Source organism: Pristiophorus japonicus, chromosome 3, assembly GCF_044704955.1.
Source record: "Pristiophorus japonicus isolate sPriJap1 chromosome 3, sPriJap1.hap1, whole genome shotgun sequence".
NCBI lineage: Eukaryota > Metazoa > Chordata > Chondrichthyes > Pristiophoridae > Pristiophorus > Pristiophorus japonicus.
Window position 1 is genome coordinate 9,075,738 of NC_091979.1, and position 14,391 is coordinate 9,090,128.

Sequence of the window (14,391 nt, forward strand, 5' to 3'; positions counted from 1 at the left end):
GGGGCAGTACTGAGGGAGTGCCGCACTGTCGGAGGGGCAGTACTGAGGGAGGGCCGCACTGTCGGAGGGGCAGTATTGAGGGAGTGCCGCACTGTCGGAGGGGCAGTACTGAGGGAGCGCTGCACTGTCGGAGGGGCAGTACTGAGGGAGTGCCGCACTGTCGGAGGGGCAGTGCTGAGGGAGCGTTGCACTGTCGGAGGGGCAGTATTGAGAGAGTGCTGCACTGTCGGAGGGGCAGTACTGAGGGAGTGCTGCACTGTCGGACGGACCTTCTTATGGATGAGACATTAGACTGAGGTCCCGTCTGCTCTTAGCTGGAAGTAAAAGGTCCCATGACCACTGCTCATGAGCAGGGGAGTTATACCCAGCGTCCTGAGCCTTTATTTATCCCTCAGCCAACATCACTAAAATCATTATCTGGTCATTATCACATTGCTGTTTGTGGGAGCTTGCTGTGCGCAAATGGGCTGCTGCGTTTCCCATTTTACAATTGTGAGCCTTCTTCAAAGGTACATCAATAGATGTCAAGCGCTTTGCAGCATCCTGAGGTGGTGAAAAGTGTTATATAAATGTCCTGGCGGATGTGGTGAGTATTTTTGGGCTTCTGCTAACAACAAAACGTGAGGCAGTTCAGCATAAGCGTGAGTTTGTGGGTGTGACAGCTCTGAGCTGGAGACTGAACACCAAAATTGAAACTGAAACTGAAATTTCGCAATTCAGTGCTTTCAGTCGCACTTTCTGTCTCCACGCTCCACACTGTTGCAGCTCTGTGGCCGGGTATGTAACAAATTTTCTATGTTTCTATAGCAGGAAGTGGGTACTGAAGTTTCATGTTCAGCCATGAACTCATTGAATGGCCTGCTCCTGCACCTATTTTCTATGTTTCTAAATTTCTAAATTTATTGCTTAATCTTTTCACATCGCTCACCCCTCTAATAACTCGGGTACAGTCCCACGCACCCTGACTCTCACTGGGGTACAGTCCCCCACACACCGACTCTCACTGGGTTACAATCCCACGCACCCTGACTCTCACTGGGTTACAATCCCACGCACCCTGACTCTCACTGGGGTACAGTCCCCCACACACCGACACTCACTGGGGTACAGTCCCACACACACTGACTCTCACTGGGGTACAGTCCCACACACACCGACTCTCACTGGGGTACAGTCCCCCACACACCGACTCTCACTGGGGTACAGTCCCACGCACCCTGACTCTCACTGGGTTACAATCCCACGCACCCTGACTCTCACTGGGGTACAGTCCCACGCACCCTGACTCTCACTGGGGTACAGTCCCACGCACCCTGACTCTCACTGGGGTACAGTCCCACACACACTGACTCTCACTGGGGTACAGGTCCCCCATACACTGACTCTCACTCGGGGTATCACTGATATCCTATCAGGCACTCCTGTAGCAGGTGCAACACGGTTTAGATGCAGAGTAAAGTGAGAAAGATTTGCATTTCTATAGCGCCTTTAACCATCTCAGGACGTCCCAAATCTCTTGACAGCCAGTGACGGACTTATGAAGTGTAGTTACTTGTAATGTGGGAAACGCGGCAGCCAATCGGCACTCTGCCAGCTCCCACAAACAGCAATGTCATAATGACCAGATAATGTGCTTTTAGTAATGATAACTATTGGCTTGGACACAGGCGAGATCTCCCTTTCCCTTCTTCAAAATCGATCTCTTGCATCCACCCGAGAGGGTAGACAACCGTCGTTTACCGTCCTATCCGAAAAGTGGCACCTCCGACAGTGCGTCGCTCCCTCAGCACTGCCCCTCCGGCGGTGCGTCGCTCCCTCAGCACTGCCCCTCCGACAATGCGACGCTCCCTCAGCACTGCCCCTCAGGCGGTGCGTCGCTCCCTCAGCACTGCCCCTCCGGCGGTGCGTCGCTCCCTCAGCACTGCCCCTCAGGCGGTGCGTCGCTCCCTCAGCACTGCCCCTCAGGCGGTGCGTCGCTCCCTCAGCACTGCCCCTCCGGCGGTGCGTCGCTCCCTCAGCACTGCCCCTCCGGCGGTGCGTCGCTCCCTCAGCACTGCCCCTCAGGCGGTGCGTCGCTCCCTCATTACTGCCCCTCCGGCGGTGCGGCGCTCCCTCATTACTGCCCCTCCGGCGGTGCGACGCTCCCTCAGCACTGCCCCTCAGGCGGTGCGTCGCTCCCTCAGCACTGCCCCTCCGACAATGCGTCGCTCCCTCAGCACTGCCCCTCCGGCGGTGCGTCGCTCCCTCAGCACTGCCCCTCCGGCGGTGCGTCGCTCCCTCAGCACTGCCCCTCAGGCGGTGCGTCGCTCCCTCAGCACTGCCCCTCCGACAATGCGACGCTCCCTCAGCACTGCCCCTCCGGCGGTGCGCCGCTCCCTCATTACTGCCCCTCCGGCGGTGCGTCGCTCCCTCAGCACTGCCCCTGCGGCGGTGCGTCGCTCCCTCAGCACTGCCCCTCCGGCGGTGCGTCGCTCCCTCAGCACTGCCCCTCCGGCGGTGCGTCGCTCCCTCAGCACTGCCCCTCCGGCGGTGCGTCGCTCCCTCAGCACTGCCCCTCCGGCGGTGCGCCGCTCCCTCAGCACTGCCCCTCCGGCGGTGCGTCGCTCCCTCAGCACTGCCCCTCCGGCGGTGCGCCGCTCCCTCAGCACTGCTGCCCCTCCGGCAGTGCAGCGCTCCCTCAGCACCTCACTGGTGTGTCAGCCTAGATTGTTGTGCTTCAGTCTCTGGAGTGGGACTCAAACCCATAACCTTCGGACTCAGAGCTGAGAGTGCGAGCCACGCAGCCACAGCTGGCTCTGGGGAACCTCCCCTTCCTCAGGGGGGGGCGGAGGTTGAAATTCTGTTTCTCTCCTGCTGTTCCTTTTGTCTGAGCTTTGAGTTGGGCTGTTGCGAGTGTTGGGATCACAGCGCCATTAGTCGGAGCAGTTTGAGATCTCAGGCTTTGAAAGGGGCTGTGGATCGAAACTGTCGCGACCCTGCGCTGGCTCCCAATGTTGGCGTTATGTGACCTTTTGATCTTGTGGTAGGTTTTGGCCTTGCTGTGTGTCGGGGAGCCCTCCGGTGTCATTGGATGATGAGGGGAGTGCCTGGCACCAGGTGAGCGATGGCAGAGTTCACCACCGAGTACCACCGGCTGCAGTCCTCCTACACCGACTCCCCGCCCGGGGAGGAGGACCTGCTGGTTCACGTGGCCGATGGAAGCAAATGTAAGTTGTACATTCGCCCTCCCTCCCTCCCTCGTTTCCCAGTTCCCATTATCACAGTTTCAGCGCATGGACCCGGGACGGTCTCAATTTATCCGCACCCTCTTCAGTGCTCACTCCCACTCCTTGCTTTGTCGGCAAAAAAATCTATCACCTCTCACTTCCCCACCTTAAACTGCAGTCGCCCCCTGCCTGCCCACCCCGCCAAGCTGTCGATATCTCCTGGGCTTGCTGCAATGCTTGCTCTTTGCCAAACCGCTTCCTTTTCTGTTGTCCACAAACTTTGAGCTCGTGTTCCTGATACCAAAAGCCCAAGTCATCTACCTAAACACCGAGAGTAAAAATGGACCCAGTACTGACCCCTGGGATACCCCACTTCCAACCCTTCTCCAATCCGAGCCTCACCCGTTTTCCTCAGCTCTTTGTTTCTTGTCCGTTGACCGATTCTCTTTCCATCTGCTGCATTTCCTCACACCACACAGCTGAATTTTTGTAAAAAGCCCCTCGTGAAGCACCTTATTCAATGCCTTCAGAAAATCCATACACAACACCCTTAATGTACCCTATCGGTCAGTGTATTAAATTTGTCAAACGTGACGGGACGTGATCCGAGAGGTAGCCTGTTGCCCATGGAACTGTACCCCAGTGAGAGACGGTGTGTGTGGGACTGTACCCCAGTGAGAGTCAGTGTGTGTGGGACTGTACCCCAGTGAGAGTCAGTGTGTGTGGGACTGTACCCCAGTGAGAGTCAATGTGTGTGGGACTGTACCCCAGTGAGAGTCAGTGTGTGTGGGACTGCACCCCAGTGAGAGTCAGTGTGTGTGGGACTGTACCCTAGTGAGAGTCAGTGTGTGTGGGACTGTACCCCAGTGAGAGTCAGTGTGTGTGGGACTACCCCAGTGAGAGTCGGTGTGTGTGGGACTGTACCCCAGTGAGAGTCAGTGTGTGTGGGACTGTACCCCCTTGCCCCCTGCCCCCTTCCCACGTACCTCTCTCGCCTATTCTGGAATGTTCCTCTGGTCTCTGATTGAATCACTAACTCGGTGAGTGAATTCCTCAGCCTTCGAACCTTCAATGTAAACTAAATTCTCCTGCTCTCTCCTAAATCTCCTCAGTTTAATTTTGTATCCATGTCCCCTCGTTCTAGGAGCATTCTGTCCCATCCCTTCATTATTTTAACCGTCTCTATCAAATCACACTTTACTCTGCTCTGTTTGAATGAATACAGCGCCAATGTTTCCTGTATTTCTCTGCATTTGGTATTTTCTTCGCTTCAATCTGTAGCATCCCCTCTCACCTCCGCATCCTTCCTGCAGGGTGAAGCCCAACACGGTAACCGTGTCTAACTGTGCGTGATTCTCCACTCCATCTCCGCTTTCACATTCTACAGCTCTTCTAATAAACCCAGTGTTCCTGACAAATTGGAATCTCCCCACTGACACCTGGGAGTCCCTGGCCAAAGACCGCCCAAAGTGGAGGAAGTGCATCCGGGAGGGTGCTGAGCACCTCAAGTCTCGTCGCCGAGAGCATGCAGAAATCAAGCGCAGGCAGCGGGAAGAACATGCGGCAAACCAGTCCCACCCTCCCATATCCTCAACGACTATCTGTCCCACCTGTGACAGAGACTGTGGTTCTCGTATTGGACTGTTCAGCCACCTAAGGACTCATTTTAAGATGGAAGCAAGTCTTCCTCGATTCCGTGGTACTGCTTCTGATAACTTTTATATTTTTAACCAGAATGTTCCACCTGACGGTTATGGACATTGAACTCCGTCTTTTTTTTTTTCCCTTTTCCCACATCTTCTCAATCTCTCCTCACCGCTTCCTCTGATCCTCAAACATTTACTCTGCCTCCTATTTTAGTGACCAGTCCCTCTAACCCATCTCCAAATCAGTGGTCCCAGCACCAAATCCTGTGCGACAGACACCACCAGCCAAGTGGCCGTTCACCAAACCGCTCCGTCTCCTCCCTTCTTGCCAGTCTTTGTCCTGTTTGCTCCCCTCCCTCAGTTCAATCCTCTCCAATCGTCTCCTGTGTGGTATCTGCTCAAAGGGTTTCTGATAAATCTCTAATCCCACTGTTTCATTTTCTGTAGCTCCATGGCACCACATCGAAAACCTGGACCTGTTCTTCTCCAGAATATCCTTTCGGACTGTTGCTCATACACAGGCTGTCCCACCAGCCTCCCAGTGAGGGGGGCGGGGGCGGGGGGGGAGTCGCGCTGGTTCCAGTTATTTGCCTAAAACCACCATCATCGTAGGCAGTCCCTCGAAACGAGGATGAATGCCTTCCACGCCAAAAAGGCTGAGTTAACAGGTATTTCAATGAAGGAGCTAACATTCCAGGTCCCGAACTACATCCTGAAGGGTGGAAGATGCCTGTGCGTGGATTTTTTTAACGTGGGGTGACCGTTGTACACCAGCCACCACACGGGCTTGACAGTGGCAAGGGTTAACCAGGACGACTGGAGACCAGCTCTGCTGCACAGACCTAGTGCGCTACACATATCGCACAGTGTGCGCTGGCCCGTGCTGCCCCAGGGCCCTAGGGCCCTCGGCTCCTCTGGGCCCTGAACCCTCGCCTCTCCCGGCTCCCGATCACGTCCCTCTACATTTACCAGCTGGATGTCAATGCTTTACATAGAAGACACATGGGATGCCTTTCAGCTGTTATTATTGTGCGAAAAGTAATAAGGTACCAAGATATTAATATCCAAGCGCAACCCAATACATACACCAACAGCTGCTGTCAGTGACAGTGGGCTTATGGGAACAAGGCCTTTACCAATTCAAGTGCATCTGGTGTGGAGAAACAGATCCTTCAGGAGATATCTGTACACAGACTGGTGTCTCTCAGTCCCACTCCCTCGGAGATATCTGTACACAGACTGGTGTCTCTCAGTCCCACTCCCTCGGAGATATCTGTACACAGACTGGTGTCTCTCAGTCCCACTCCCTCGGAGATATCTGTACACAGACTGGTGTCTCTCAGTCCCACTCCCTCGGAGATATCTGTACACAGACTGGTGTCTCTCAGTCCCACTCCCTCGGAGATATCTGTACACAGACTGGTGTCTCTCAGTCCCACTCCCTCGGAGATATCTGTACACAGACTGGTGTCTCTCAGTCCCACTCCCTCGGAGATATCTGTACACAGACTGGTGTCTCTCAGTCCCACTCCCTCGGAGATATCTGTACACAGACTGGTGTCTCTCAGTCCCACTCCCTCGGAGATATCTGTACACAGACTGGTGTCTCTCAGTCCCACTCCCTCGGAGATATCTGTACACAGACTGGTGTCTCTCAGTCCCACTCCCTCGGAGATATCTGTACACAGACTGGTGTCTCTCAGTCCCACTCCCTCGGAGATATCTGTACACAGACTGGTGTCTCTCAGTCCCACTCCCTCGGAGATATCTGTACACAGACTGGTGTCTCTCAGTCCCACTCCCTCGGAGATATCTGTACACAGACTGGTGTCTCTCAGTCCCACTCCCTCGGAGATATCTGTACACAGACTGGTGTCTCTCAGTCCCACTCCCTCGGAGATATCTGTACACAGACTGGTGTCTCTCAGTCCCACTCCCTCGGAGATATCTGTACACAGACTGGTGTCTCTCAGTCCTACTCCCTCAGGGAGATATCTGTACACTGACTGGTGTCTCTCAGTCCCACTCCCTCGGAGATATCTGTACACAGACTGGTGTCTCTCAGTCCCACTCCCTCGGAGATATCTGTACGCAGACTGGTGTCTCTCAGTCCCACTCCCTCGGAGATACCTGTACACTGACTGGTGTCTCTCAGTCCCTCTCCCTCAGGGAGATATCTGTACACTGACTGGTGTCTCTCAGTCCCACTCCCTCAGGGAGATATCTGTACACTGACTGGTGTCTCTCAGTCCCACTCCCTCAGGGAGATATCTATACACTGACTGGTGTCTCTCAGTCCTACTCCCTTGGAGATATCTGTACACTGACTGGTGTCTCTCAGTCCCACTCCCTCGGAGATATCTGTACACTGACTGGTGTCTCTCAGTCCCACTCCTTTGGAGATATCTGTACACTGACTGGTGTCTCTCCGTTCCTCTCCCACAGTGAGATATCTGTACATTGTCTCTCAGTCCCACTCTGTCAGGGAGATACTGTGTGTGTTTGTTTTCAGTGGTAATAACTGTTAATGCTGCTGTTTAAGATTCTCTGCATTTTGGCCTGTTGGACTGCAGTGATGTGATGAATAATCTGTCTGAGGTGTCTGTGCTCCTGGTGCTATGAGTATTGAAGTTTCTCATCACTCCTTAACTGGCCTTCACATCTACCACTTGCATCAGAAGAACGGATTCCTCTGTATGCTGCTGACGGAAATGTTTGAATTGGTGTAAGTTGTATTTCTGTCTGTCAGTACAATCCGTGCCCAGCATAGATTCAGCCTCGCCCCGGGGCTGGTGGGCCTGCTCGGCAAGAGCCCCCCCCACCCCACCCCCGTGGTGATGTGGGGCCCTGACGGTCGTTGGGCCCCCACTGCCAGCTGTGTCAGCACTGTACTGAAAGGGAGACACACCGTCTTAAAACTGCCTTAAAGCTGGCAATCTCAGTTACTGTGAATAACCGTGGACGTATAATATTGGTCCGGTGGGGGAGGGCTGTACCCTTCTGACCTTGGGTCCCAGGCGTATTGTTGGGACAGTGGGAGCTTTACTTTGTATCTAACCCTGTGCTGTACCTGCCCTGGGAGTGTTTGATGGGACAGTGTAGAGGGAGCTTTACTCTGTATCTAACCCCGTGCTGTACCTGCCCTGGGAGTGTTTGATGGGACAGTGTAGAGGGAGCTTTACTCTGTATCTAACCCCGTGCTGTACCTGCCCTGGGAGTGTTTAATGGGACAGTGTAGAGGGAGCTTTACTCTGTATCTAACCCGTGCTGTACCTGCCCTGGGAGTGTTTGATGGGACAGTGTAGAGGGAGCTTTACTCTGTATCTAACCCCCTGTACCTGCCCTGGGAGTGTTTGAAGGGACAGTGTAGAGGGAGCTATACTCTGTATCTAACCCCGTGCTGTACCTGCCCTGGGAGTGTTTGATGGGACAGTGTAGAGGGAGCTTTACTCTGTATCTAACCCCCTGTACCTGCCCTGGGAGTGTTTGATGGGACAGTGTAGAGGGAGCTTTACTCTGTATCTAACCCCGTACTGTACCTGCCCTGGGAGTGTTTGATGGGACAGTGTAGAGGGAGCTTTACTCTGTATCTAACCCCCTGTACCTGCCCTGGGAGTGTTTGATGGGACAGTGTAGAGGGAGCTTTACTCTGTATCTACCCCCCTGTACCTGCCCTGGGAGTGTTTGATGGGACAGTGTAGAGGGAGCTTTACTCTGTATCTAACCCCCTGTACCTGCCCTGGGAGTGTTTGATGGGACAGTGTAGAGGGAGCTTTACTCTGTATCTAACCCCCTGTACCTGCCCTGGGAGTGTTTGATGGGACAGTGTAGAGGGAGCTTTACTCTGTATCTAACCCCGCTCTCTCTCTCTCTCGGTTTCTGCAGGCAGTTTGTCTTCGTCGTCACATTCACCACTTTCCTCATCAACTGTGTCGATTACGACATCCTGTTCGCCAACAAGCTGGTGAACAGCACGCAGCGCGGGAATCAGCTAGTTAAAGTCACGCTGCCGGACGCCTTCCTGCCCCCGCAGGTCTGCACTGCCAAGTAAGGACCGCAGAGTGTTGGGGTAATGGGGGGGGGGGGTCACTGTGTGGGTAATGGGGGGGGGGCACTGTGTGGGCAATGGGGGGGTCACTGTGTGGGTAATGGGGGGGGGTCACTTTGTGGGTAATTGGGGGGGGGGTCACTGTGTGGGTAATGGGGGGAGTCACTGTGTGGATAATGGGGGGAGTCACTGTGTGGATAATGGGGGGAGTCACTGTGTGGATAATGGGGGGGTCACTGAGTCACTCTAGGGGTAACGGGGGTCAGTGAGTCATTCTGGGGGTAACGGGGATCACTGAGTCACTGGGGGTAACGGGGGGGGAGGGTCAGTGAGTCACTCTGGGGGTAACGGGGGGGGGGGGGAGTCAGTGAGTCACTGGGGATAACGGGGGGGTCAGTGCGTCACTCTGGGGGTAACGGGGGGGAGTCAGTGAGTCACTGGGGATAAGGGGGGGGTCAGTGAGTCACTCTGGGGGTAACGGGGGGGGTCAGTGAGTCACTCTGGGGGTAACAGGGAGGGTCAGTGACCCACTGCGGGGGTAATGGGGCAGTCACTGTGAGGGTAACGGGCTCAGTGACCCACCGTCAGGGTGCAGGATGTAACTGCACCCCAGGGACAGGGCCCTGCAGGAGGTGTGGGCAGACAGTGAGCTTTGGCCCTGACCCTGGTGTTGCTGGATCCGTTGTCTGATGCTGGTTCCCAGGCTGACTGAGCTGCTGGCAAGGCCATATTTATTGTCCATCCTCACTGACCTGAGGGCATTAATAGTGAACCACATTGGTGTGGGACTGGAATCACGTGTAGGCCCAGGCTCAGTAGGAATGGCCGGTTTCCTTCCCTGATGTACGTTAGTGAGCCTGTTGGGTGTATGCAACAATCCAACAGCTTCTTTTGAAAGAAAACACTTGCATTTATAGACATAGAATCACATTGAATTTACTGCCATTTGGCCCAACCCGGTGTTTATGCTGTCCCGAATCAACACATCCTTCCATTCCTTTCTGCCTCATGTGTTTATCTGGCTTCCCCTTAAATACATCGATACTATTCGCCTCAACAACTCCCTGTGCTAGTAAGTTCCACACATGATGTAACCTGTAATTACTGAGGTTGAGATACGATGTAACCTGCACTTACTGTGAAGTTTAAATACAATGTAACTTGCACCTTCTGAAGTTTAGATACGATGTAACTTGCACATACTGTGAAGTTTAGATACGATGTAATCTGCACTTTCTGTGAGGCTTAGATACGATGTAACCTGCACTTACTGAGGTTTAGATATGGTGTAACTTGCACTTACTGTGAAGTTTAGATACGATGTAATCTGCACTTACTGTGAGGCTTAGATACGATGTAACCTGCACTTGCTGAGGATTAGATACGATGTAACTTGCACTTACTAAAGTTTTGATACGATGTAACTTGCACTTACTGAGGTTTAGATACGATGTAACTTGCACTTACTGAGGTTTAGATACGATGTAACTTGCACTTACTGAGGTTTAGATACGATGTAACTTGCACATACTGTGAGGCTTAGATACGATGTAATCTGCACTTACTGAGGTTTAGATATGATGTAACTTGCACTTACTGTGAGGCTTAGATACGATGTAACCTGCACTTGCTGAGGTTTAGATACGATGTAACTTGCACTTACTAAAGTTTTGATACGATGTAACTTGCACTTACTGAGGTTTAGATACGATGTAACTTGCACTTACTGAAGTTCCGATACGATGTGACTTGCACTTACTGAAGTTCCGATACGATGTAACTTGCACTTACTGAGGTTTAGATACGATGTAACCTGTACGGGCTCCTGTTTTTCAGGATCCGGCAGAATGTGCTGATAACCTTCATCCTGCTAATTGCCGGCGTGTTCTGGGTCCATCGGCTGGTGAAATTTATCTACAACATCTGCTGCTACTGGGAGATCCGGGCGTTTTACAGGAGTGCCCTGCGGATACCCATGGTACGTTACTGCCCCCTTTACATCTGCTCTTCATCCTCTTTCGTATGGTAGGACCTGCAGCAAAAAACAAATGAAATGTCAATATCTAAGGCAGATATCCAGGCTAAAAGCTTCTGGTGTAACAGTGTGAATATCCCGTCGGCTGCCTGTGATTTCCCTCTGAGGGCAGTGCTCAGTGATATGCTCCAGGGTCTGATTAGGAGCTCCACAGTCGTAGTCACAATCTTCCACCTGATCATCATAGGCGGTCCCTCGAAGCGAGGATGACTTGCTTCCACGCCAAAAAAGCCTGAGCTCACAGGTGTTTCAGTGAAGGACCGAATATTCCAGATCCTGATCCACATCCCGAAGGGTGGAAGATGCCTGTACTTGGATTGTTTTAACGTGGGGTGGCCGTTGCACACCAGCCACCACACGGGCTTGACAGAGCTAGGTCTTGGTCCAGTGGCAAGGATTAACCAAGACGACTGGAGACCTGCTCTGCTGCACGGACCTAGTGCGCACACATATCGCAGTGTGGGCTGGTCCGTGCTGCCCCTGGGCCCCTCGCCTCTCCTGGGCCCCCGATCACGTCCCTCCACAATCTCTCGCCGCTCCTTCGCCCCGACCTCGCCGCTCCTGCTGTACCTGCCCACGCTCCAATCACCGACCTGGACCTTTGCGTCTCCCTCCTGCACCAGATCACGCTGTACCTTGCCGTGGTACACCGCCACGCTGCCCATGGCCGCCACTCGCCGCTCCTTTTATGGCCCCGACCTGCCGCCGACGGTCTCTCGCAGGTCGGGGCCTCCGCGCTGCCCCGCTGTGGAGAAGGTGGCAGTATCGACCGGTTCTGAGGAGGTTGATGGTTGTCCATTGTTTGCGAGGAAGGTTTGATCCTTCAGATTGTACTGTGGGCTCCTCGGTAAGGAATCCATTTCGTATGTCACAGTTCTTCTAAGTATTTTGCCATCGGTCATCAAGGCTCTGGTTACTGCCTTTCCTAGTTCTGGTATCCAGCCTCCCCCCTTTATCTCTGGTCCCCCTGCCCACTTCATAGAATCATAGAAATTTACAGCACAGAAGGAGGCCATCTCGGCCCATTGTGCCTGCACCGGCCGACCAAGACCCACCCAGCTCTTGGTCTGTAGCCCTGCTGGTCAAGTGCACATCCAAGTATTTTTTAAATGTGGTGAGGGTTTCTGCCTCTACCACCCTTTCAGGCCGTGAGTTCCAGACCCCCAACACTCTCTGGGTGAAAAGATTTCCCCTCAAGTCCCCTCTAAACTTTCTACCACTTACGTTACATCGATGCCCCCTGCTAAGCTAAAATTCTCCAGTCCAGGCAACATCCCTGGTGCCAGGGTCAAGGATGTCACCGAGCGGCTGCAGGGCATTCTGGGGGGAGAGGGTGAACAGCCAGAGGTCGTGGTCCACATCGGGACCAATGACATGGGTAGAAAGAGGGATGAGGTCCTGCAGGCAGAGTATAGGGAGCTGGGAGAGAGATTAAAAAGCAGGGCCTCAAAGGTAGTAATCTCCGGATTACTCCCGGTGCCACGAGCTAGCGAGTACAGAAATAGGTGTATTTATATAATTTATTTATATAAATGCAAAAATGCTTGACGAATCTTCTGGAGTTTTTTGAGGATGTAACTAGCAGAGTGGACAAGGGAGAACCAGTGGATGTGGTGTATTTGGACTTTCAAAAGGCTTTTGACAAGATCCCACACAAGAGATTGGTGTGCAAAATTAAAGCACATGGTATTGTGGGTAATGTAGTGACGTGGATAGAGAACTGGTTGGCAGACAGGAAGCAGAGAGTCGGGATAAACGGGTCCTTTTCAGAATGGCAGGCAGTGACTAGTGGAGTGCCGCAGGGCTCAGTGCTGGGACCCCAGCTCTTTACAATATACATTAATGATTTAGATGAAGGAATTGAGTTTAATATCTCCAAGTTTGCAGATGATACTAAATTGGGTGGAGGTGTGAGCTGTGAGGAGGACGCTAAAAGGCTGCAATGTGACTTGGACAGGTTAGGTGAGTGGGCAAATATATGGCAGATGCAGTATAATGTGGATAAATGTGAGGTTCGCCACTTTGGTGGCAAAAACATGAAGGCAGAATATTATCTGAATGATGGCGGATTAGGAAAAGGGGATGTGCAACAAGACCTGGGTGTCATGGTTCATCAGTCATTGAAAGTTGGCATGCAGGTACAGTAGACGGTGAAGAAGGCAAATGGTATGTTGGTCTTCATAGTTGGGGGATTTGAGGAGAGGAGCAGGGAGGTCTTACTGCAGTTGTACAGGGCCTTGGTGAGACCTTACCTGGAATATAGTTTTGGTCTTCTAATCTGAGGAAGGACGTTCTTGCTATTGAGGGAGTGCAGCGAAGGTTCACCAGACTGATTCCGGGGATGGCAGAACTGACATATGAGGCGAGACCGGATCAACTGGGCCTTTATACACTGGAGTTTAGAAGGATGAGAGGGGATCTCATAGAAATGTATAAGATTCTGACAGGACTGGACAGGTTAGATGCAGGAAGAATGTTCCCGATGTTGGGGAAGTCCAGAACCAGGGGACATAGTCTGAGGATAAGGGGTAGGCCATTTAGGACTGAGATGAGAAACTTCTTCACTCAGAGAGTTGTTAACCTGTGGAATTCCCTGCCGCAGAGAGTTGTTGATGCCAGTTCATTGGATATATTCAAGAGGGAGTTAGATATGTCCCTTACAGCTAAAGGGATCAAGAGGTATGGGGAGAAAGCAGGAAAGGGGTACTGAGGGAATGATCAGCCATGATCACATTGAATGGTGGTGCAGGCTCGAAGGGCCGAATGGCCTACTCCTGCACCTATTTTCTATGTTTCGAAAGGAGGATATAGCAGATGAACGTGTGGCTGGGGAGATGGTGCAGGAGGAAGGGCTTAAGATTCCTGAGGCATTCGAACCGCTTCTGTGGGAGGTGGGATCTGTGTAAGTTGGACGGGTTGCACCTCAGCAGAGCCAGGACCAATATCCTTACGGGTACGATAGACCCCCAAACAGTGGGCTCAAGTTTCGGGACTCCCGCTAGAACGGCGCACATTGGAGAGGCCCGCCTAAATTGTAGAATAAAAATTGCGCCGAAGACTTATCTTGCGATTCTCCGATAGCTGTAGGCCAGTTTCTAGCTCGGTGTGGTGCAGCGGGAGCTGCTGGGGGCGGAGCTACAGCCGTGCGCCAAAAACAGTGCTGGCAGCTGCGCGCATGCGCAGTAGCTCCTGGCCCTCCCAGCGCGTCCCATCTACTGGGCGACGACCCTATCCCGGGCCGAAGGGGCGACGACCCTATCCCGGGCCGAGTGGCCTGATGCATCTTACCTCGTCGGTGGGGCCCGCCCGCCTGGCATCTCGCTGGGGGTGGGCCCTGCCCGAAGAGTTGGTAACGGCCCGGCATTGGCTGTGTGCGGGCCCCCACCCGAAGTCCTCGGCCGGGCCCGGCTTCATCTTCTCCCCCCCCAGTCTTCTCTCTTTTCTCTTCTCCCCCCC

The 14,391-nt window shown here is 53.3% G+C and overlaps 1 protein-coding gene across 1 annotated transcript in view; it reads left to right on the forward strand.

The window, feature by feature from the left end:
• The window catches only part of LOC139260449 (uncharacterized), a 54,004-nt gene that overhangs the window by 426 nt on the left and 39,187 nt on the right, over positions 1-14,391 (forward strand). Inside the window, exons 2-6 of the mRNA XM_070877012.1 lie at positions 3,027-3,206; positions 5,300-5,343; positions 7,513-7,577; positions 8,738-8,899; positions 10,737-10,878. Of these exons, the coding sequence (XP_070733113.1) occupies positions 3,104-3,206; positions 5,300-5,343; positions 7,513-7,577; positions 8,738-8,899; positions 10,737-10,878 (516 nt within the window). The 5' untranslated portion in view covers positions 3,027-3,103. The remainder of the gene's footprint in view (positions 1-3,026; positions 3,207-5,299; positions 5,344-7,512; positions 7,578-8,737; positions 8,900-10,736; positions 10,879-14,391) is intronic.